Genomic DNA, 25039 nt, shown 5'->3' with positions numbered 1-25039 from the left:
CTCAATTTTGAATGAATTAGTCCAAATGAAGAAAATATTCTCTCTGCACCTGCTAACTAAACTGAACCCAGAGTCGTCTTCACATAGATGTAGGCATGTATTCCACTTAAGCATGCACCCACCTAAGTGGAATACACATCTGCATCACATCTTAAAGCACCACAGTTACAGTAAGTAACCATTTCTTATAGTAAAAGTAGGCCTTAACATAGTTGGTAATTTAAAATTTTATTTTAAAAGTTTATTTTTAAAAAGAAATGTATTAAATTAAATATCAGGTTTTTGCTTTTTTCTTTAAAATCCTCAATTTTTATCCATCCTGCTTTCCACCCTTTTTCTAGACTGCATTAATTGTAGGTTAGTCTGACCTGGGTTAGTCTTCAAAATGTTTTGTTTTGCATATGACTTTCTAGGAGTTGCTTTTTGTTTTCATGACACTTTACCCATTTTTAGTTGACTAAAATAGAGTGATAAAACTAAATATTAAAACAACTCTCTCGTGCGTGTGCACATGCACACTGGCCCCTTTATTCCAGAAAGCTAAGTCCTTAATACTTCAAACATTTGCATGTCTCTTCTACTTGATATATTTGAAGCCTCAAATATCAAACCCTAACCTCTCATTTTTAGTAGTCTCATTACTGTTTAAAGATGCTTAACTTATTTTTAGGGCAAGGCAGTGCTTTATGCAGAAAGTTATCACTTGGAAGTGCATATCTCTTGCTTTGTAGTAAGTGTCGCTTTAATTTTTTTTTCAAGGATGCAGTGTCTAAGTACCAGGAGGTCACGAATAACCTGGAATTTGCTAAAGAACTGCAGAGGAGTTTCATGGCTCTGAGCCAAGATGTAAGTAAAGGATTGAAAATCAGATGCAGGCTAACAGTTGAAATAGGAAAAACTAAACTGTTTTCTACAAATAAGTAATATTGAATGACTTTTTATCTAGAAAGAACCTAATGCACGTTATATTTTGTATATTTGACTTCTTAAATTGCAACATGCTAAACACTTGCCTGAAAATAAGGATGCATTTAAACTTCTGACTTACTCTTTTTCTGAGTCTTTCAGACTCAATTCAGTATATTGTTACAAGTTGGTTTCCTGTTAAAAGAAGTTGAGCTCAAAAAGTCTGTTTAAAAGTTTTTTTTGTAACACTTAACAGCATGAAAAAAATTAATGTATTACTTTCTTCTTTGAATTCTAAGGCCTTTAAAGCACTTGACAAAACGTGACCAAAAATAATGAAATGCCTCACAATTTACTGAACACATAACATGAGTGGTATACAACAGTAACCCACCAGTTCAGTAATGGTAAAATTGTCATAAACCAACAAATTAAAAAGGAAGCAGGAGGGATGCCACAGATATATTTAGGCTTTTGTTCAGAAGCTGAGTGGGGTTGTGTTTTTTTTTTTTTTAAATATTGATATTGCAGGTCCCCTTATGCTAGGCCACTGTGCCATAATAAACTATAGTCTCTGTCTCAGATAAATTAGGCCTTGTCTACATTACAAAATTAAGTCGACCTAAGTTAGGTTGATGAACAGCCAACACAGTAATTACTGCATTGTGTGGCACTAATAGCTGTAGCCCTTCTTTACTGGGGTTGACAGCCAGAGCTGCCAGTGGCAAGCTGATGGTTTGGGCTGTGGGGCCAGCATGAACACTGCGTTGCCCTAACTACGGCCTGGTCTACACTACACGTTTAAACCGGTTTTAGGAGCGTAAAACCGATTTAACGCCACACCCGTCCACACTAAGAGGCCCTTTATATCGATATAAAGGGCTCTTTAAATCGATTTCTGTACTCCTCCCTAACGAGAGGAGTAGCGCTAGTATCGGAATTACCATATCGGATTAGGGTTAGTGTGGCCGCAGATCGACGGTATTGACCTCCGGGTGGTATCCCACAGTGCACCACTGACCGCTCTGGACAGCAATCTGGACTCGGATGCAGTGGCCAGGTAGACAAGAAAAGCCCCGCGAACTTTTGAATATTTCCTGTTTGCCCAGCGTGGAGCTCCGATCAGCATGGGTGGCGATGCAGTCAAAAATCAAAATAAAAGAAGAGCTCCAGCATGGACCATGCGGATGTGATCACTGTAAGGGCAGGCAAATCTGTTCTATCAGAGCTCCGTTACAGAAGACGAAATTCAAAAGCATTTTGGAAAAAATCTCCAGACAGACGCCATAGCAGGGACTCAGCGCACTGCTGCATGACAAGCGTAACGGAAAGCCAGAGAATCAAATGGACGCTCATGGAGGGAGGGAGCGGGGACTGGAGGACTCAAGCAATCCCACAGTTCCTGCAGTCTCCGAAAAGCATTTGCATTCTTGGCTGAGCTCCAAATGCTTCTAGGGTCAAACACAGTGTCCGCGGTGGTTCAGGGCATAGCTTGGTAATTTACTTACACACACACACACACACACACACACACACACACACACACACACACGAAGTGAAAGGGAAAACAATCCTCTCTTGACTCTGTCACCCTATCTTTACTGAATGCTGCAGATAGACGCGATGCTGCAGCAGTCAACACCAACATCCTCGCTCCCTCTCCCCCCCCCCCCCCCGCCATGGGTGGCTGATGGTACAATATGACTGCTATCCAGCGTCATCATCAGCCTTTTGGCACATGGGGCAGTGCAAAAGGACTGGTAACCATGCCGACTAGCATCCAGTGAGGTCGACCATGGGCGCTTGTGTAAAAAAACTCCTGATTTTTCCTGGTAGATGGTGCAGTATGGCTGGTAACCGTCTTCATCATAGCAACAGGGGGCTGAGCTCCATCAGCCCTCGCCCTTCATGTGTAAAGAAAAGATTCAATTGTCCCTGGACTAGCAGCGGGATGCTGGGCTCCTCTCCCCCACACTGCTTAATGTCCTGTCTGGACTATCATAGCAACTGGAGGCTGCCTTCCACTCATTTCTCACTAACAAGTCACTGTGTCTTATTTCTGCATTCTTTGTTACTTCATCAGACAAGTGGGGGGACACTGCTACGGTAGCCCAGGAAGGCTGGGGGAGAACGGAATCAACAGGTGGGGTTGTTGCAGGAGCACCCCCTGTGAATAGCATGCAGCTCATAATTTCTGCGGGATCTGACACCGAGCAGCTGTGCTCTCTGGTTCTATGATACAGTGGTTCTCTAGTACACTTGCCCCATATTCTAGGCAGGACTGATTCTATTTTTAGATACCAAAAAGGAGGGATTGACTCAGGGAGTCATTCCCAAGTTTGGCTTTTGCGCCCCCGGCTGATCTCAGCCAGGGGCACTTATGACAGCAGCAGATGGTGCAGTGCAAAAGGACTGGTAACCATGATCATCTTATTGCCAATTTATGGCATGGTAGATGGTACAGTATGGCTGATAACCATCTCTGCTGTCATGCAAAAGCAAATGCATGCTGCTGTGTAGCGCTGCTGAATCGCCTCTGTCAGCGGCATCTAGTACACATACAGTGACAGTCACAAAAGGCAAAACAGGCTCCATGATTGCCATGCTATGGCATCTGCCAGGGCAATCCAGGGAAAAAAGGCGCGAAATGCTTGTCTGCCGTTGCTTTCCCAGAGGAAGGAGTGACTGACGACATTTACCCAGAACCACCCGCGACAGTGATTTTTGCCCCATCAGGCACTGGGATCTCAACCTGGAAATTCCAAGGGGCGGGGGAGGCTGCGGGAACTATGAGATAGCTACGGAATAGCTACCCACAGTGCAACTCTCCAGAAATCGACGCTAGCCTCGGACTGTGGACGCACACCACCGATTTAATGTGTTTAGTGTGGCCGCGCGCACTCGATTTTATACAATCTGTTTTGCTAAACCGGTTTATGTAAATTCGGAATAATCCCGTAGTGTAGACGTACCCTACATCAACCTAAGGGCTACACCTCTCGTGAAGGTGGAGTTAAGTTGATGTAGTGGGTGACTTACATCAGCAGGAGCACTGTTGTAGTGTAGACACTTAGAGTTAGAGCGACGTAAGTTGCGTTACATCCACCTAACTCTGTAGTATAATCCAAGCCTGAGAGTGAACCCTATTGCTCTGAGAGGACATACGAATACAGGAAAGTTGTCAAGTCAGATAAGACGTGGCTCTCATAAAGGAAAATTTGAGTCTTAAAGTTAACTGGATATTACTAAATTGAAGATTCTTCGTTCAAATGTTGTTTATAGGTTAAAATAATCTTCTAATGAACAATGATAAACTATTAATACTTATTTTCATACATCTTAACATTTTAATTTTATTGGAAATTCCATTGGATGTGTAGGAAGTTCACAGGACTGGAAATTTCTTTCTTTGTTTCCTCCGCCCACTGCCTCAACCATAGCAAGGTGTGCTAAACCTCATCATTCATACTGCTACTCCTGAAGGAATTCTGCACCAAAAAAATTAAAATTCTGCACACAATATTTTAAAATTCTGCAAGTTTTATTTGCCAATAAATAAATGTGGAGGCTCCAGCATGGCAGTGGGGAGCACAGGCCACTGGTTTCACGGAAGTGGGAGATTGCCAAGTCAGCATCCAACGAGCGAGGGAGTGTTGATACCGCATCCAATTCTGACACAGTGCAAGGGCCGGGCCTGCCCCTCCGCACCAGGAGTGGGCAAGTAGGCTTGGGCAGGATCCAAGTGTGATGGGGGGGCTTAGTGTGGTGGTATCTAGATGTGGATTGAGAGGGTTTTGTGTGGGGCAGTCTGGGTGAGGGTGGCTCAGTGGGGTGTGTGAATGTGGGGGAATCTGGATGCATGGAGGCTAGTTGGGGGTGTTCTGAGTGCAGGGGTAATGGGACTCTGCAGGGGGATCCAGGTGAAGTGTTTGGGCCTCAACAGGGGGAGGGGTCTGGTTGTGGGGGAATGAGGCTTGGCAGGAGGGCTCAGCAGAGGGAGGGGTCCGGGTACTGGAGGCTTGAGGCTTGGTGGGGTGGGGTTTGGGGGTGTAGGGGCTCGTTAGGGTAGTGCATGGGGGTGGGGCTTTGTGGGTTGAGTGCAGGGGCTCAGCGGCGGATGGCCTTGGTGCAGGGGTGGGGGTCCAGATTAAGGGGGGAGGGGCTCAGCGGGGGATTTGGGTGCAGGAGGGCTCTGAGGGGTTGGGGTTCGAGTGCAGGTGATTGGTATAGGTCTGGGTGCAGAAGGATGAAGCTTGGTGAGGGAGTCTGGATGCATGGGGTTGGGTGCATGGGAGAACAGCTCCCCATACTCCACTCCAACTGTGATTGAGGAGCAGTGGGGGCAGGAAGCAGGTAGGCAGGGGTGTGGAACTTCCTGCAACCAAGGGATGTGTCTGCAGCCCTGGCTGCTCTTTGTAGGGGAAGAGAGAGTCCTGACCTCCCGCAGTCCACCTAGGACTAGCAGCTGAGCCCAGTGAAGGGTAAGAGCCACTGGCTGGGGCAAACACAGCAATGTATAGGTAAGGGTATGTTTTAGTCATGGATATTTTTAGTAAAAGTCATGGACAGGTCACAGGCAGTAAACAAAACTTTGCGGCCTGTGACCTGTCCATGACTTTTACTATATACCCCTGACTAAAACTTGGGAGTAGGGCTGGGGCAGGTTCGCTGCCTGGCTCCTGGGAAGTGGCAACGTATGCTTATATGCCTCTGCTCTGCCCCAAGTCCTGTTTCTTCAGCTCCCATTGGCTGGGAACTGCAGCCAATGGGAGCTACGGGGGCGGTGCCTGCGGGCAGAGGCAGCACATTGAGCCAAGAGCTGAGGGAGGAGAGTTTCTGTTGCCTTTCTGGGGAGCCCCCACCCACCTCCCCTCCCCATGGTAAGCACGGCCCCACACCCCAGTCTCCAGCCCTGAAACACCCCCCCCACACACACACACACCTAAACTTCTGCTATAGGTGGCCCTGAGACTGCCCCAGCAACAGCCACTACGACTGGCCCAAGACTGCCCAAGCTGCTCAGATGGCTCCCAGGCCAGCCGCACAGGCCGCTGCTGAAGTCCTGGAAAGTAACAGAATCCATGACCTCTGTGACAAACATTGGCCCAAAACCTCAGGCCCCCTAACCCACCGAGGTCCAGAACAACATGGTCCCCTTCACCAGCTGTCTCAGCACCCTTAGAGACCTAAGAGGACGCAGCTGAAGGTGACACCCTGCTGACCACTCACATCTCATCTTTGTCAGCAGATGAAACAATAATGCTACCATCCCCTGCTATGGGGGATGATTTCAAATCTTTTCAAGTCTCTTCAAAAGGGTAGCTGAATCTCTGGGCGTTTTGCTAGCGCAGCTACCGGAGACCCAACACAAGCTCACGGACGTACTCCAGGCATCCCCAACAGTGAAGAGAGCACTGCCAATTAATGTCATCATCATGGATCCTGCAAAAATAATCTGGCAGATACCTGTCACAGCCCCTCCCTCCTGTAAGAGGTTTTACCAAAAGTATTGTGTCAGCAAAAGCAGTTGAGTTTTTATTCACCCATCCCGCGCCAAACTTGCTGGTAGTGGATGTGGTCAACCAAAAGGAAAAACACCACTATACCGGAATTACCCTGTGTGATAAGGACTGGAAAAGGCTAGACCTTTTCGGTCAGAAAGCCTACTCCTCTGCCACACTCCAGTTCCACATAGCCAATTATTTGGCTGTACTGGCAAAATACACACATAATCTGTTTCACAAAATGTTGGAATTAACATAAGAATGGCCACAGTGGGTCAGACCAAAGGTCCATCTAGCCCAGTATCCTGTCTTCTGACAGTGGCCCATGCCAGGTGCCCCAGAGGGAATGAACAAAACAGGTAATCATCCATTGACTTTATTGAAAGTTTACCTGATGACAAAAAGGAACGATATAAGGCAAACCTTTCTGAGGGGTCTCTCGTTGCCAGGATAGCCCTACAGGCCTCTCTTGACTTGCAGACACGGAAGCACAGTCCATCGCTACATCTGTGGTCATGTGCCGTGCATCCTGGCTCCATCTCTCTGGGTTCCCCAGGGAAGTCCAGTCCACTGTGGAGGACTTACCCTTTGAGGGTCAAAAATTGTTTGCTAGCAAAACCGATGTGTTCTTACACACCTTAAAGGACTCACAGGCGACCTTAAAAATCCTGGGCATATATGTACCTGCAAACAAAAAGAAACAAGGCAAGTTTTAGAACCAGAGATTCTAGTCTGCCCCATATTCTCGGTCCCAAGACAGTATGACCAATGATGTAAACAAAGACAGACCAGACATTAGCAGAGCTAAGATCAGCCTTCAGTGTCTCAACCATCTACCTCCAGACAATCATTTTGAAGGTGTGGTCGAGGGCAGGAGACCTCCACATTCTCTGATTCTGGAACCACATCCGGTTTCCTGCCTGTTTGGAGACCGTCTGTCACCATACTATCCTGTCTGGAACACCATCACAACAGACAAATGGGTTCTGGAGATTATCCAGAAGGGTTATTCCATCCCCTTCATTTCTATCCCACCTACCCACCCCACTTCCCCATCCTTCTTCCGGGACACCTCTCATGAGCACTTGTTACAACAGGAAGTAAACCACCTCATACAATTGGGTGCTGTAGAACCTGTACTATCTCAGGGGGAGGGATAGCTCAGTGGTTTGAGCATTGGCCTGCTAAACCCAGGGTTGTGAGTTGAATCCTTGAGGGGGCCATTTAGGGATCTGGGGCAACAATCTGTCTGAGGATTGGTCCAGCTTTGAGCAGGGGGTTGGACTAGATGACCTCCTGAGGTCCCTTCCAACCCTGGCATTCTATGAACACAGGGAGAGGTTTTTTATTCCCATTTATTTTCTTGCTCAGACAAAGAACGACAGGTGGAGACTCATCCTGGATTTGTGAAAACTCAACAAATTTGTGAGAACATGACATTTCAAAATGGTGACTCTTATCCACAATAATTCTGGCATTCGAGAAAGGAGATTTGTCTCTCGGCCCTCTACCTCTGGAACGCTTATTTTCATATTACAGATTAACCCGGCGCACCGAAGATTCTTGAGATTCACCCAAGGGAATCCGCATTTCCAATACAGAGCGCTATCCTTCAACTTATCAACTGCCCAGAGAGTTTTTTCCAAGGTTCTCAGTGTTGTTGCAGCTCACCTTTGCAAACAAGGAATGGTGATATTTCCATACTGCCTTATAAGGGCACCAATGCAGCAAGGTGCAATAAATGCCATGCAAACCACGATAACCCTTTTTCACAGACCATGGGTTACAAATAAATGTACAGAAGTCCACCCTGGTTCCTGTCTAACAGTTGGAATTCAAAGGAGCCTACTTCAACCATCTCACAGAAACAGCAATGTTACCCCAATAGTGCTTCCTCACTCTAGTCAGCCTAATTTCAACCATGATGGACATCCCACAAACATCTGCCAAACATCTATATAACTCTTGGGCCACATGTCGCCAGCAGTGTTTATCGTAAAATATGCCAGGCTCCACATGTGATGCTTACAGGCCTGGCTTTGAACAGTGTATATATAACACACAGACATTCTCTCAACAGAAGCCCCGCAGGGTAAAAGACTCGCTAACAAGGCGGACACAACCACAGAATGTCTGCTCAGGAATCCCTTTCCAACAAAAAGTTCCAACCATGACAATCATGACAGACACCTCTCTAGTTGGTTGGGGAGCACATTTACGTGACAGTGGAGTCCAACATCGGAGCTAAGGGCAGTCCGAAACGCATGCGAGCACTTTCTCCCTTTAAACGAGAACAATGCCGTCAAGATCCTTACAGACAATATAGCATGCATGTACTGTATAAATCGCCATGGGGGAGCACGATCACACCCTCTCTGTGCAGAGGCAATACGCCTCTGGAATTGGTGCATCACCAACAGCATAGAGATATTGGCATCCTATCTGCTGAGATGTCAGAACACAACAGTGGACCAACTAAGCAAGGATTTCTCACAAACCCATGAGTCGGAGATGGATCCTGGAATTCTCAAAGCCATATTCAACCTATGGGGGTTCCATACATCTATTTGAAGCAGCTCAGAATGCCAAGTGCCCACAGTATTGCTCCGGGGCTGGATTGGGACACCACTCCCTGGGTGACACTCTCTTCCATAAAATGGGAAACGCCACTGATGTATGCTTTTCCTCTGATCCCACTGCTGAACTGAGTCATTCACAAGATCAGGCAGGACAAATCTAGGGTCATTCTCATTGCACCCACGTTGCCCAGACAAATGTGGTTCCCATACCTGAGACAGATGGCAGTGAAACTGCCTTGAACCCTTCCCTTAGTGCTTCACCTTCTGTCACAGGACGCAGAGCATGTCCGTGACCCCAACCTCGCAGTACTCTGCCATAAGGCCTGGTTACTCCATGGCTAATAGGGGGTCGAGAAGGACTGTTCCAAGGAAGTGAAAGATATACTACTGAACAGTCATAGACTAAGCACAAGAAAGACACATACGTAGGTGGAAACGATTCAGCACTTGGTGCCAGGACAAACAGTTTTTTCCACAGTCAGCCCTAGTATATAGTCGAGGATTTTGGGACTTAAAAAAATCAGGGCTATCCACCAGCTCAGTCAGATTACATTTGACTGCCATCACCACCTTCCACGACAAAGTGGACGCAGTTGCTATCTTTGCTCATCTGATGACTAAATGCTTCTTTAAAGGCATAGAAAACACTTATCCCACACTAAGAAACCCTACTCCCATGTGGGATTTCAACCTTGTTCTATGCAGTCTCATGGGAAACTCATTTGAATCCCTTGCAGCTTGCTTTGTTGCACTTATCAGTGAAGGTTGCTTTCCTAATTGACATCACATCAGCAAGATGGGTGGGAGAATTAGATGTCCTAATGGCACACCCACCTTATACTACATTATTTAAGGATAAGGTAATCCTACGACTGCACACTAAGTTCATACCCAAGGTTGCCTCCCCTTTTCATTTAAATCAGCCCATTTACTTAACTGTTAAAAAAAAAAAAAAATCTGAAGCCCCATACTGACAGCAGGGAGGCCTCACTCCACACGCTAGACCGGGGTAGGCAACCTATGGCACGTGTGCCGAAGGCGGCACGCGAGCTGATTTTCAATGGCACTCTCACTGCCTGGGTCCTGGCCACCGGTTCGGGGGGCTCTGCATTTTAATTTAATTTTAAATGAAGCTTCTTAAACATTTTAAAAACCTTATTTACTTTACATACAACAATAGTTTAGTTATATATTATAGACTTATAGAAAGAGGCCTTCTAAAAATGTTAAAATGTAGTACTGGCACGCGAAACCTTAAATTAGAGTGACTAAATGAAGACTTGGCACACCACTTCTGAAAGGTTGCCGACCCCTGCGCTAGACATTTGTAGAGCATTAGTTTTCTACATAGAACAAAATCATTCAGAAAATCATCTCAACTTTTCATTTCCATAACAGAACGCTTGAAGGGCCAAGCCGTCTCAAAACAGACTATCCAAATGGATATCTGGATGTATCCATTTGTGCTATCAAAACAGCAATCTGCAACCTCCACTTGGAGTTCCCACACATTCCACCAGAGTGTTAGCGACGTCTGTGTCCTATCACTGACATCCGCCCATACTTCCGCTAAACGCTATGCTTTAGAACAACAATCAGCAGCAGACAGTTTGGACTCTGTGTTATCCACTGTCCAGTGAACCAACTCTGAAGCCCCTCCCCTCCACTGAGGGGCAGTGCTCAACATTAATCTAAAGTGGAGCACCCACCAGGGACACTCCTTGAAAAAGAGGAGGTTACTCAACTTGTGCAGTAACTGATGTTCTTCAAAATGGTTGTCCTTGTGGGTGCTCCACTATCCCCCCCCACACACTTCGGAGTTTTATGCCAGTCTTCTGGGGTGGAGAAGGGACTGGGGGATGGTTGGCTGTGCATCGCTATGTAACCACTCAGAGCAGCACGAGATGGCTACAGCTCATGCGTGGCCCAACCAGGCACACTACAAAACCTCCGATTACAAGTGCAGGGTGTCAAGACACCTAAAGTGGAGCACCCACAGTGACAATCATCTCGAAGAACCTCAGTTACTGCACAAAGTGAGTAACTGTCTCATCCACACTAACAACGTCTCTTCAACAGTTACTGTAAAATAAGTACCGTTCTTCTTTCTACCATGCCACCTAGTCTTCTCCCTGCTGCATCACTTTAAATGAATCCCTCAATCTGCCAAGGAACAAAGTCATTGTCCTTCCGTGACTTGGAGAAATAGAATTGGTTTCTCCCTTCTTCTCCCCCTTTGTCCCCCCCCAGTTGCCCTGCTGCCTCCCTACTCACCTCCCCATCCAGGACTTAATTTGTCCATGGGCTTGCCAGGGCCGAGTAAATCTGCTGTGGACGAGGATATTTGTATTTGTTTAATACCACTTTTCACAGCAGACTTAGTAGCTAGCTGGGAGGCTGTGAAAAGTGATAACATAAAAGTATCACTTTTTTTTACAGCAGCAGATTTACAAGCCTTAAAAAAAAAAAGGGGGGGGGAAACAATAACCAAGACAAGAATGTGCAAAGCACCTTATTTGTTTTTCTATTCTGTTTAGGTCCAGTAAAGAATAGAGGCAACTGTACGTTTTTATTACTGAGTCTGCAAAAAAAACCCAACACCCCAAACCCTAAATAAATAAATTGCAATGATTTGGGAATGTGTATGTGCATAACTAACTTTAGGAAAATCAAATAAAGTATTTTAGGAAAAATTGTCAGAGCCACGACCAGCAATAGGTGGTGGCCACACTCTGAGGCCACCAAAAAATTTGTTGAGAACCTCTGAGGTCACTAGCCAGAAGATTTATTCTGTTTGTCACCAGTGCTTATGCAGATTGGTGGTGAAGGGTTATTCTTCCTCCTCTGGAGCTCCTTTTCTTTCCTGAAGCTGAATTCCTGTACTGCTCTGGCACAGCCCTTTCCATCTGACTTTTTAAAACTCTGTATATGAATAGACAAGTAGATTTGTTGGGGGATCATGATATAATATTCCAACACTAGGTCTCTGAAGTTGATCTTAGATAATGTTGGTAAATGTCAGTTATTTTTCTCTTTTAGTGGAGTATACTTTCACTGGCACTAGATATGAAGAATATCTTGGTAAATCTTAATGATGGTTATATTGATTATGATTAGAGCCAGTAGCTTGATAGCAGTGGTGCTTAGACCTCAGTGATGCAGGAGCCAAATTAGTGATTTGCATTACCCAAAAGAGCCACAGTTGTGGGAATTTATACATTAATTTACCATAGTACTATATATTCATGTTTAAACAGTATGATGGGGGTGCATGTGTATAGATAGATACATAGATAAATTCTCACCGCAAAATGATTGACCAAGTATTTTGTCAACTACAATTGGTTAATAATGTAAAAGCATCCTGATTGGTTGTTAATTATATCACAGTATTTTAATATGTTCTGTAAAGAGCTGCAAAAGACATATCAAACAGCCACTTGCGGCTCGTGTGCCTCAGTCTTGACTATCACTGCTTTATATAAACAAAATATAGTATTTGTGGTGGCATTTAAAAGCCAGTTCCCTGGATACATAGATCATTTTGAGTTGTAGTCTAAGTCGATCCGGTACAGAATCTATCTTAAGTAGTCTAACATTCCCCTTTCCTTGTGAGCAGATCCAGAAAACAATAAAGAAGACAGCCCGGCGGGAGCAGCTGATGCGAGAAGAAGCTGAACAGAAACGTTTAAAGACTGTACTTGAGCTGCAGTTTATTTTGGACAAGTTAGGAGACGATGAAGTGCGCAGTGACCTGAAACAAGGATCAAATGGCGTCCCTGTACTGACAGAGGAGGAACTGACAATGCTGGATGAGTTTTACAAGCTAGTTGACCCTGAGCGGGACATGAATATCAGGTAATGTGCTAGTTTTACTGTTAAGTAATCTCTGTAATGTTAATATTGATCAGTGCATTTATTCTAATTATCTCCAGCGTAAGAATTTTGAGACCTGTTGAGTAATGTTATGCTTCAATTAATTAATATTTTTGTTGAAGGTTGAACGAACAGTATGAACAAGCATCCATTCACCTGTGGGACTTACTGGAAGGGAAGGATAAGCCTGTTTGTGGAACTACCTGTAAGTATGTTTAAAGTAGAACATTGAATGCAAGGAAAAAATATACTAAATACATGAGTAAAAGTTACATTACAAATACCTGTCGTTTATAGTTTTAACTGTCAGAATTGCTATCTTTTGCTAATAGCTTGTCTGGATAGTGACTGAATTATCTTGGTCTCAGCTATGTTGTAACTGTATAGTTCAATGAAATGCTGACTTACTGAATGTTGTATTTGGCACTGACATAGCCTTACTCATCACTTACTGGGCCCACAGTTTCTGCTGCTTCAGCGGTGTTCTGTCACTGGTGCTCAGTAGCTGTTTTTTGCTTTCTAGAAAACTGGGGGTTAGGCAAGGAATATTTTTCAGTGAAATGTGTGCTTGGTTAGTTTTAGACCTTAAACAAGGCAAGTTATGACTTTTTTTTAATAGAATGCTTAAATGGTAGCCAAATTTTCAGGAGAGCTCAGCTTCTGTTGAGGTGCTTAAATGGGAGTTAAGCTCTTTGGAAAATCTGGCAAGAATAGCATCTGGTTTCTTAGCAAGAAATGGTTTGTTTCATTAGTGTAAGTAAATCCATCGGCATATGTGGTTTTAGGAAAACAGCTGTAATATATATAGATTGTCTACTGTTATATCCAAACGTATTGCTTAATTTGAGATGAAGTGAAACTTCCTGTTGGAGGAATTAAAGGAGTGTGGTTTTAAAACCAGTCTCAGCAGAATTACAACTTTTAATGGCTGTTTGTTGTATTTCACAGAATGGATGTTTTGAAGTATGTTTGTGTGAATAAGAATAAGATAAGCCATTAAAGGATAAGGGGCTTAATATTTTCAGGGTTGGTTGCTTTTTTCTGAAAATTGCTATAACTGTTGAGGTAATAATTCTCTGACATAATGATACTTTGTGATTTTGGACCAAGGAGATGATTTAGGCTGAAAATGTGACAGAAGGATGTGCTAACCTTGTCAAGAATTGTTGAAAACAACTAACGAGTTTTAGGAAGTTTTTTTTTGTACGTAGAGCAGAATTTTGGCAAGAAAAAGCAATCTTTGCATATGCTTTTATTTACAGTTGCTGCTTATTCTACAGTTGAAATTGTCCTCTATTTTCTTCGTTACAAAACATCGTGTTAAAATCAGGGTTTTGTTTCTAGTATTTATTTTTAGTATTACAAATAATGCACAAAAGAATAATTACTTGTAATCATAACAAAACATGGCATTTTAAATGGCAACTAGATACTATAGGATTTTCCTGTATGGGCCCAAGATATGTAATGTGTGCTGTACAGTGCATTCAGCTTATTATGGAAGTGCTGGTTGTGACTCTATATTTTAAACTGAATTCCATTTTGCACTTAAAGCAGGGATTTAACTTCTTTGCTACATTGCATTTTTCACATATATCCTCCAAAGTTACACAACTTAATTTTTGAGCACAGAAGTAAATTTTTAGAAAATTCAGTAGATGAGTTGGATATAGAATCCATTGAAAACTGTGTTCTTTAAGAAATTTAGCATCTACCATACTTAAATTCATCTGGGAGTCAATTTAACAGAAGAAAATTCTTCAAACTCTCCATATATAAAAGTAATAGAAATCTTGTCTATGCTATATTTGAAGAACTTTTGTTGTAAAAAGCTACGTTATTAAAAATTGTATATAGTTATGATATAGGCTTACAGATCGGTTCAGATCAGCTTTTACCTCTGATGTCAAATGACTCCATGTATCCCAACCAATTGCCACTATTCCTTTGCAACTAATTTGTATGCAACAGTTCTATTGGTTGTAATATGTTGGTGAGATAAAGACTGGACACATGTCAAAACTTCTCATTGGCAGATTAATTGGCCTGGCTGTTGCTGTTCTTCATCTTTGAGTAGATGCAGCTGTGTATTCCATCTTAGGGTGTGTGTGTGCGCGTTTATGCCAGCCAAAGCTGAAGAAACTTTTCATAGCTGTACCTGTAGGGGGGCAGTGCTTATGCCTTATGACTAGCACCTCCCCTGGCTCTGAGGTGCGCCTCCCCTTCTGTTTTACTGCCTGTGTCTGGAATTGGAGCTCTGTCGTTTTCACCTCACAATCCCTTAGTATAGTGTTAGATTTAGTGTTTGTTAGCTGTAGTTTAGTTTAAGTCTTTCCCTGGTGATGTCTTCACCAGGGTTTAAACATCTGTGGTGTGGGGGAATGATCCCCACATGTGGAACGTGCGGGCCCTAGGCAAAGCCTACATCAAAGAGCAGTGTTCAATTTGCAGATTATTTACCAAATGCACTCAAGTGGCAAGGGACCATCAGGGAGGACATGTGGATTGGTCAAAACTCCAACTTGTCTGCATCCTCCTGTGGGATCCGTGCCCCCTTTCTGGGGCAGTCCCCCTGTCTTGGGTGAAAAACGCTGCCCAAATGTGCGCTGCAGATGATACTGCTGTCGCTGACTGCCATAGTGGCATCTCTGCACCGCCGTCATGTACACCCCCCACAATCATAGCATAACCCTAGATTTTGCTCTCATTCCAGGACTCTAGGGTTATGCTATGATTCTGGGGGGTGTACACAGACCTCACGGAGATCTTGTTTATTCTTGCATTATCAATGTCTAACAACTTCTTTCATGGTACATTTTAAGATACTTACCCCCTAGGATTTAGTCAAAAATGAAGTTCAGCTTTTCATAGATTCAAGAAGCAGAATTGCTTCAAAATGACTTTGGAGTTGTCAGCTGCTCTTTAAATTACCATGGTTTAATGTGCAAACAGGCAGTATGAAGTGCTGACACAACTCAGGAAATGCTTTTCATTTCTGATCGTTAAAATCCAGGGGGCATTCTGTGGTAGATAATTAAATTCAAAGTGATATTAGACTAGTTCTGGACAGTAAATGTTTCCTATCAATAAATGGAAAATAAGTTTTATGAGGTTTGTGGGGAGTAGACATCATCCTGGAAAATAGTTATATGATCTTTTAGTCTATACTTGACCAGAGTTTAATTTCTTTGCAGACAAGGCCTTGAAGGATGTTGTTGAACGCATTCTTCAAACTAGTTATTTTGATAGTACCCACAACCATCAGAATGGACTGTGTGAGGAAGAGGAGGCAGCTCCTGCACCTACAGTGGAAGATCCTGTAGCAGAAGCTGGTAAGTACATTTGTCTGTTTGGGTCTCCATGTGTAACTTGTAAGTCTACTGTTATCCCTACTTGCTGGGATCCATGAGAGCAGTGGAAAAATAATTACAAATGTGAAAGAAATCAAGCTCTTATATCTAAACTATTCAGTCAGTCTAGTGCCTTAGACGAATTTCATGGTTTGTAAAAGAACATATGCAGCCTGGCTACATAATAGATAAATGCAAAGTGAATAAATGTGAAGAATGAGCTAACTAGCGATTTAAAATCCTGAATATAGCAGCAGCCTAACGAGGCCCAGCCACTTAATGGGATCTACACTGAGTGGGCAAAGGTTCAATATATGCACTTAAGACAAAGCTCATTGCAACTTCTAAACGAGGAATACATCTTAACAGTGAAAATGCTTATGTGGTATCATGTAGATTAAAATTGGTCACCACATCTTGCTTTCCTACATCTTTCTAGTCCAGTTTGCTGTAGAGCTGTAGATTTAAGAGCAGAACCTATGTTCTCATAACTCCTAAAATCACAAAGATTAAACAAAACAGTGTTTGTCAAAGGAAGATAAACTGTTAAACTACTGGTTGGGATTTTACTGTCCTCTTCTCCCCCCCCCCCCCCAAATAAAAGTCTAAAGGAAAGAGTAACATACACATTTACTTAATGGAATGTGCCTAAAATAGTATATTTTTCTCATAGAACCTGAGCCAACAGAAGAATACACTGAACCAAGTGAAGTTGAATCAACTGAGGTACTATTCAGTGGAAAGATTGCAGTCACTATTTTAACTTTAATGCCACTGTATGTCTTTCATACTTTCTCATTTTTATTTTAGTATGTAAACAGACAGTTCATGGCGGAGACTCAGTTCAGCAGCAGTGAGAAGGAACAGGTAGATGAGTGGACAGTTGAAACGGTTGAGGTAAGATATCTTATGTGCTGCTGGTAAAATTGCAGTCCCTGTTTTCACTGACTCGCAACTCTTCAAAACATTCATAATAGATTTTAACCCAAAAATAAACCTTTTTACCAGTCTTGAGCTGGCCATATTTTCCTGTATTGTGTACCCAGCTCGAAGATCTCTATAGTACTAACCTTGCATGTAGCTGAATCTCAATGGGGAAGTTGCTTTAGTAGTGTAGTAGTAGGTTGGGGAGGTGGAAGTAGAAGAGTAACAAGTAGTTTTAAAATTGTCACTGATGTATAGCCAATGTAGAACTTCTAAATTGTAGTTGCAGCTATTGACAGCATTATGGAGATGTATTGCTTTATGCAGTTCCCTGGTGATACAGTTAATGCCACATGTAAACTCAACCACAACTTACATTGCCCGCCAGGTGTGCACAAGTCTGCTCAGAAGTAGATAAACCTATTGTTGTCAGATGCTACCGGTGTGGTGCTCTGCTCTGTTCAATGTTGATATCAGTCGGCTGCATGCGTGTGTTCCCTCTGTGTGCTGCCCCAGCTCTGCGCAGATCGCTGACACAGCAGACCCAAGAGAACCCCCCCCAATGACCACAGACTCTAGTAAGGTACGAAGGCACGTTGGCCAGGTTTATTGTCAAACGAAGCACAATGATAGTTCCCCTAGATTGTTACTCTAGTAAAAGGCATACTACTATGTGCCCCCTGGCAATGGACTCAGCTCAGTCAGTGGCGGGACTTTCCACTGCCCCTTGGCTGGACCCAGACACCACCCCAGGGATGCATTCTTATACACAGGTACAAACAAGTTACACATCACTCCTGACGTACTGAGGTGCAACCCTTCCACGTAGCAAGGTACAACCCCTCTACGTAGTAAGGTGCCGCCTCTCACCTTGTACATGTTGGTTCGAACAAAACAACTCTATCCATCATATTACCCTTTTGGCCCTGTCATTGGGATGGGTCAGCCTGTTCCTTGTTGTTTGTGTGGAATGTACAAGTATGTGAATGTTCTGATATCTAGTGTTCGGTACCTTTTAGGTACGTATCTTCTTGCAACATCAGCCCTTTCCTTGCCAGCTTCTGTGAGCAGGGCCTGCCTCTGGCTCACAGCTTAACTTTGCTTTATGTTAGCAAAGTCTTGACCATTACTTTAGTTTAGGCCTCAGGCCTCATACCAGGCCTCTGATACCAAGGTTTATATCTTAGGGCCTCCTCTTACTACACCTATATGTACTACATATATTTACTTGTAGAAGAAAAGTCATACTTGTAAAGAAAATTGTTAATGTATTCTTCATACAAGTCATGAAAATGAGTGTTTTGCACACGTGAATTACAACACTAATAGGAAGAATTTTACAAATACTGTGACTTGCATAGATTTATTATCTACATATTTAAATCCTTCACTGTACTATAACAGGCTCTTTACTCACATTTTCATGTATTGGAGAGAATAGGTATCCACTGTCTTAGATCATAACTTCTTGATCAGTGGATTGGACATGAACTATTCCGTCCATTGGGGGGGTGTGTGTGTGTGTGTGTGTGTGTGTGTATGTGTGTGTTAAACAAAGTAATCTTTCATTGTATCACTGGATTAGTGCTTGGTTCAGCTTAATTTCCTTCAGAAGCAAATTCCAGAGCTGCCACCGTCCAAGAATGATATATTTTCCCCCCTTTGACTCCATGTGGTGTCTTCCTGGCTCTTTCAGCCATGAGATGGAGTAACTGCCTGTCGCTGCTTCAGGATTTCTTGGAGAAGAGGAACCATCTTGATATCTGTTCTGCCAGATATAACCAGTCCATCAGAAATTCATGATCCACAGATTTATTCATGGCCTTCAGAATGAACAGTACCTGGAATGGATGTGAGACACCAGTCTATAGCTAGAAGATTTTCCATTTGTATAACTGTGCTGATGACTGTGCCATATTCTGATGCTTATATCCCATTCCTTGACTTACAATTAGGGCGTGTCAAGCGATTAATCTGTTCAGTCACACGATTAAACAATAATAGAATACCATTTATTTAATTTTTGTTGGCGTTCTCTACATTTTCAAATATATTGATTCAGTTACAACTCGGAATATAAAATGTACAGTGCTTATGTTCATTTTTATTACAAGTATTTGCACTGTAAAAAAGAAAAAAATAAATAGTATTTTTCAGTTCACCTAATACAAGTACTGTAGTGCAATCTCTTTATCATGCAAGTTGAACTTTAGAAATGTAGAACTATGTACAAAAATACATTGTTTTATTTTTTAATGCAGTTCAACATTTTGGAGCCTGCAAGTCCACTCAGTCCTCCTCCTTGTTCAACCAATCGCTCAGACAAACAAGTTGATTTACATTTGCAGGATATAAAGAAGTGAAAGCAAAAAGAGCACTGCAAATCAACATACAATTATGTTGAGGCCCCTTCTTGCATCATGTGCACCAGTCACCTCCTAGCATTACAAGGACTGCAATCCCAAGCATAGCAACAAATATTAGTGGCTTTCAGCTTCAAATTGCTGCCTCAAAGCATCCCTGATCTTTATGGCCCCGTGCTATGCCCTTCTAAAAGCCCTGGTCTCTGGCTGTTCAAACTCCGCCTCCAGGCGCTGAGCCTCTGTGGTCCAGCCCTGAGTGAAGCTTTCACCCTTCCCTTCACAAATATTATGGAGCGTACAGCACGCGACTGTAAGCATAGGAATATTATCATCGGCCATGTCCAGCTTCTCATACAGGCGTCGCTAGCGGGCTTTTAAATGGCCAAATGCACACTCCACAGTCATTCTGCACTTGCTCAGCCTGTTGTTGAACCGCTCCTTGCTTCTGTCAAGTTGCCCCAGATATGACTTCATGAGCCATGGCATTAAGGGGTAGGTGGGGTTTCCCAGGATCACAATGTGTGTTTAGATTTCCCCTACGGTGGTGATCTGGTCCGGGAAGAAAATTCCTCCTTGCAGCTTCTGGAACAGGCCAGTGTTCCAAAAGATGCGTGCGTCATGTACCAGATCAGCCTGTGTTAATGTCTGTGAAACGCCCACGGTGATCCACAAGCGCCTGGAGAACCATTTAAGAAATACCCTTTGCAATTAATGTACTCGGTGGCTAGGTGGTCTGATGCCAGAGTTGGAATGTTTGTGCCATCGATTGCCCCTCTGCAGTTAGGGAAGCCCATTTGTGCAAAGCCATCCACACTGTCACGGTCTTTCGGAGCAGGATGCGATTAATGGCCCTGCACACTTCCATCAACACAACTCCAATGGTCGACTTTCCCACTCCGAACTGGTTAGCAGCCGATCAGTAGCAGTCTGGAGTAGCCAGCTTCCATGGTGCAATCGCCACATGCTTTTCCAGTGACAGGGAAGCTCTCATTCACGTGTCCTTGCGCTACAGGGCTGGGGCGAGCTCATCACGTAGTCCCATAAATGTGGCTTTCCTCGTCTGAAAGTTCTGCAGCCACTGCTCGTCATCCCAGACGTGCATGACGATGTGATCCCACCACTCAGTGCTTGTTTCCTGAGCCCAAAAGCAACGTTCAACTGTCATCAGCACCTCCATGAATGTCACAAGCAATCTCATGTCATAGCTACTACGTGTGGCGAGATCAATGTCGCACTCCTCTTGCCTTTGTAGTTTAAGGAATAACTCCACTGCCACTCATGATGTGTTGGTCAGTGAGAATAGCATACTGGTCAACAGCTCGGGATCCATTCCTGCTGTCCAAAAGAGGCAGGGCAGGGCGTGCAGTACGCAAACTGTTGAAAGATGGTGCCAAATTCAGATGGAAGCACAGGGATTGCTGGGATGTGAAGCAATGAATCACGGGGCATTGGGACAGTCTTAGCAGCAAAAGAGAAAGAGGTGCTCTGTGGGATAGCTGCCCATAGTGCATCACTTTGAATAGTGCTATAAGTGTGAACACGCTATTGCGCAGGCAACTGTCAGTGTGAGAACACAACAGCGGTTTTCCTCTGAAGCTCTCTGAGCGGCATTGTAACTGCCGGCACTGTAACTTTGGAAGTGTAGACATGCCCTAAGTGTGTCCACATGGGGAGTTATACTGGAATAGCTATTTTGGTAAACTTCCAAGTGGAGACACTTCCTTAGTCTCCTTGGTAGAGAAATAAACAATTGATTTGATTTTGCATTTCACCTGTCAAAAACAATGCACCACAATGGTGGGTGGATGGATACTGAATAATTGAAGTAATTGCAGTGGTTGCTAAACCTTTTGTCACAGCAGCATTCTTTGAGCAGTTCATAGTTTTGAAAAAAACAAAGGAAATGTATAGGAAAAAAAGGCATTAAACCTCCTTCTAGGAAATCTACGTACTGGTAATAGAGGTCCTTGTGCGGGTATTGTAGAAAGCTACAGTAATACTCTTTTCCAAGAACTTGGTGTTTTGCACTTACTAGTTTGCCAAACCTTTGTCATTAAAGTTCCAAGTTTTTACTCTCTGATAAATTGCTTCTGATATTGTCTCAACAAGATATGTAGATGAAACCCATGAGCCAATTGTTACTTCCTCACTAGGTTGTAAATTCACTCCAGCAACAACCACAAGCTACATCTCCTCCAGTTCCTGAACCCCATGCTCTCACTACTGTGACTCAAGCAGACCCTCTTGTTAGGAAACAGCGAGTACAGGACCTTATGGCACAGATGCAGGGCCCATACAACTTCATGCAGGTATGTAGTTGCTCTGCTGTGGTGAATTGGTTTAGGAAGGACGCTAAACTCTTACATTTGTTAGTAATTCCTCAGTTATATAAAGTAAAAATAATAAAGCCATCTAAATAGTAAAGAGCAGGTTACCTGCTTGTCTTTTGTACTTTATTCTGTTTGCCTGTGAAAACAAGCTGCCATAGTTACATTATCTTCTCTTCAGTGTAGACTTCATAGTCATGAGGTAAGTTCTGTAATTTTCGGGTTGTGAATGGTGCAGGAAAATCCTTGAAATCTTAGTTGATTTTAAATATATTGATATTCCTGTTGTTTCTGTTTCTAAAAAAAAGAAAACCAAATCCCTGATCATAACAATATAATTTAATACATTTTTAAAAGTATGCTTGAATCCTGTTGAATTATTCTATTAGGATTCCATGTTGGAGTTTGAGAATCAGGCTCTTGATCCTGCCATCGTATCAGCACAGCCCATGAATCCAGCACAAAACTTGGATATGCCTCAGATGGTTTGCCCTCCAGGTTTGTAATGGTAAATCATAAAACTGCATCTTGGGGAAGGTTTGCAAAATTAACTTGATTTCAGGCATTCCTAACTCTGCTATCTCTAAGCTTAAACCCACTTGGTGTTCAGTGAGGTCATTTTGTGATTTTCATGGAATATAGCTGTGCTGTGCAGCACTTTGTAGACATCTAATAGTCTGTTGCTCTAATTTTCATTTGTGGCATTGGTGTATAAATTATTGCCCCAAATCTCTGGTAATTGGGTGTCCTTTCAATTATTTGAACTCAAGACCAAGCATTTGGCTTATGGAGGACATGATGTCATTGTGCTATAGACTAGTATTTCTGGATTTAGTGGATAATTCTGACCTTAATCTCTGTGCCTCAGTTCCCTTTCTGTAAAATTCAGATAATACTCCCTCATCTCACAGGGGTAGTCAAAAAATACTTGTCACTCAGACGCTATAGTGATGAACACCATAGAAAAGCCCATGAGAAAATTAATAATTGTTTTCAGAGCAGGGTTTGATCAGCCTGCAGTAAATAAGGCATGGGGGTCACTCATTAAACAATAAGGAGAAAACAAAACATTGAATAACTGCTCATTTAAGTGAGTACTATCCATTCTGTGCTCTGAATGAGTCAGGAATCCTGTGGGGGGGAAATAGTTTGTGACTATGTAATTAAAGACTCTATCATGCATATGCACAAGGGGGCAGAATTACGGTTGCACAGGCAACATTAATTCTGACATTGCCTAAGTGCTTAACTTTAGGGCTTAACTTTAGGGCTGTCAAGCAATTAAAACAATAATGGAATACTATTTATTTACATTTTTTTTACATGTTTTCTACATTTTCAAGTATATTCAATTACAACACAAAATACAAAGTGTACAGTGCTCACTTTATATATTTTTATTACAAATATTTGCAGTGTCAAAAAAAATAGTATTTTTCAATTCACCTAATACAAGTACTGTAGTGCAATATCTTTTTAATGGAACTTGAACTTACAAATGTAGAATTATGTACCAAAAATATCTGCATTCAAAAATAAAACAATTTAGGACTTTAGAGCCCATGAGTCCACTCAGTCCTTCTCCTTGTTCAGCCAATCGCCCAGACAAACAAGTTGGTTTACATTTGCAGGAGATAATGGTGCCTGCTTCTTGTTACAATGTCACCCGAAAGTGAGAACAGGCGTTCGCATGGCACTGTTATAGCCGATGTCGCAAGATATCTTACATGCCAGATGTGCTGAAGATTCCTATATCCCTTCATGCTTCAACCACCATTCCAGAAGACATACATCCATGCTGATGATGGGTTCTGCTTGATAACAATCCAAAGCTGTGCACATTGGCGCATGTTCGTTTTCATCATCTGAGTCAGATGCCACCAACAGAAGATTGTTTGTTTGTCTTTTTTGGTGGTTCGATTCTGTAGTTTCCGCATTCGAATGTTGCTCTTTTAAGACTTCTGAGAGCATGCTCCACACCTTGTCCCTCTCAGATTGTTTGGAAGGCACTTCAGATTCTTAAACATTGGGTTGAGTGCTGTAGCTATCTTTAGAAATCTCACATTGGTACCCTCTTTGCATTTTGTGAAATCTGCAATGAAAGTGTTCTTTAAATGAACAACATGCTGGGTCATCATCTGAGACTGGTATAACTGGGAGAATGTGGGTAAAACAGAGCAGAAGACATAAAATTCTGCCACAGGGAATTGAGTCACAAATTTAACTCACACATTATTTTTTTAACGAGCATCATCAGCATGGAAGCATGTCCTCTGGAATGGTGGCTGAAGCATGAATGGGCATATGAATCTTTAGCGCATCTGGTACGTAAATATCTTGTGACATCGGCTATAACAGTTCCATGTGAATGCCTGTTCTCACTTTCAGGTGACATTGTAAACAAGAAGCGGGCAGCATTATCGCCTGCAAATGTAAACAAACTTGGTTTGTCTGAGCAATTAGCTGAACAAGAAGGACTGAGTGGACTTGTAGGCTCTAAAGTTTTACATTGTTTTATTTTTGAATGCAGTTTTTTTGTACATAGTTCTACATTTGTAAGTTCAACATTCATGTTAAAGATATTGCACTACAGTACTTGTATTAGGTGAATTGAAAAATACTATTTTTTGACAGTGTAAACATTTGTAATATAAAGTGATCACTGTATCCTTTTTGAAATTGAAACCAATATATTTGAAAATGTAGAGAAACATGCAAAAACGTTACATTTTCATTGGTAATTGTTTAACAGTGCAATTAAAACTGCGATTCGTCGCAATTAATGTTTTTAATTGTGTGAGTTAACTGTGATTAATCGACAGCCCTACTTAACTTTGCTTTTTTTAAAATAAGGAAGTTACATACACACGTGTTAAATGTTCATTACAGTTGCAAACTCAAAAAATCAGAATTCCTTTGTGACATATTGATCATCATATGATGAGTCATCAGTGGGTTTGGAATCTTCTGATCCACAGCTTAAATGTCAGAGCTTGGAGCAAACAGAGTAACTGATAGTAGTAGGTTGTAATCCTTTGTGTCAATTAGCACTAGAGAAAATGGTACACTTTGCCAGTGGGTTTGAAAGGAATTTGATAGAGGAATGGTGAGACTCAAGAAAAATATGTTTTGACCATTTTAAAAACTCTTGTGGAGCTTTTCTACAAATAGCTTTAGTGCATGATGCTTTGGAGAAGAGACCTGAAATTT

At 42.7% G+C, this 25039-nt stretch overlaps 1 protein-coding gene across 3 annotated transcripts in view; it reads left to right on the top strand.

The window, feature by feature from the left end:
* CAPRIN1 (cell cycle associated protein 1) overlaps positions 1-25039 on the top strand; it is a 77938-nt gene that overhangs the window by 26597 nt on the left and 26302 nt on the right. For all 3 annotated transcript variants that reach the window (XM_039537817.1, XM_039537814.1, XM_039537816.1), the window contains exons 4-11: positions 760-846; positions 12609-12847; positions 12988-13070; positions 16060-16197; positions 16889-16941; positions 17026-17112; positions 21656-21811; positions 22219-22327. In XM_039537817.1, the coding sequence (XP_039393751.1) occupies positions 760-846; positions 12609-12847; positions 12988-13070; positions 16060-16197; positions 16889-16941; positions 17026-17112; positions 21656-21811; positions 22219-22327 (952 nt within the window). The remainder of the gene's footprint in view (positions 1-759; positions 847-12608; positions 12848-12987; positions 13071-16059; positions 16198-16888; positions 16942-17025; positions 17113-21655; positions 21812-22218; positions 22328-25039) is intronic.

Source organism: Mauremys reevesii, linkage group 4 (genome assembly GCF_016161935.1).
Source record: "Mauremys reevesii isolate NIE-2019 linkage group 4, ASM1616193v1, whole genome shotgun sequence".
In the NCBI taxonomy this organism is placed as follows: domain Eukaryota; kingdom Metazoa; phylum Chordata; order Testudines; family Geoemydidae; genus Mauremys; species Mauremys reevesii.
This window is presented reverse-complemented; position numbering and strand designations above follow the sequence as displayed.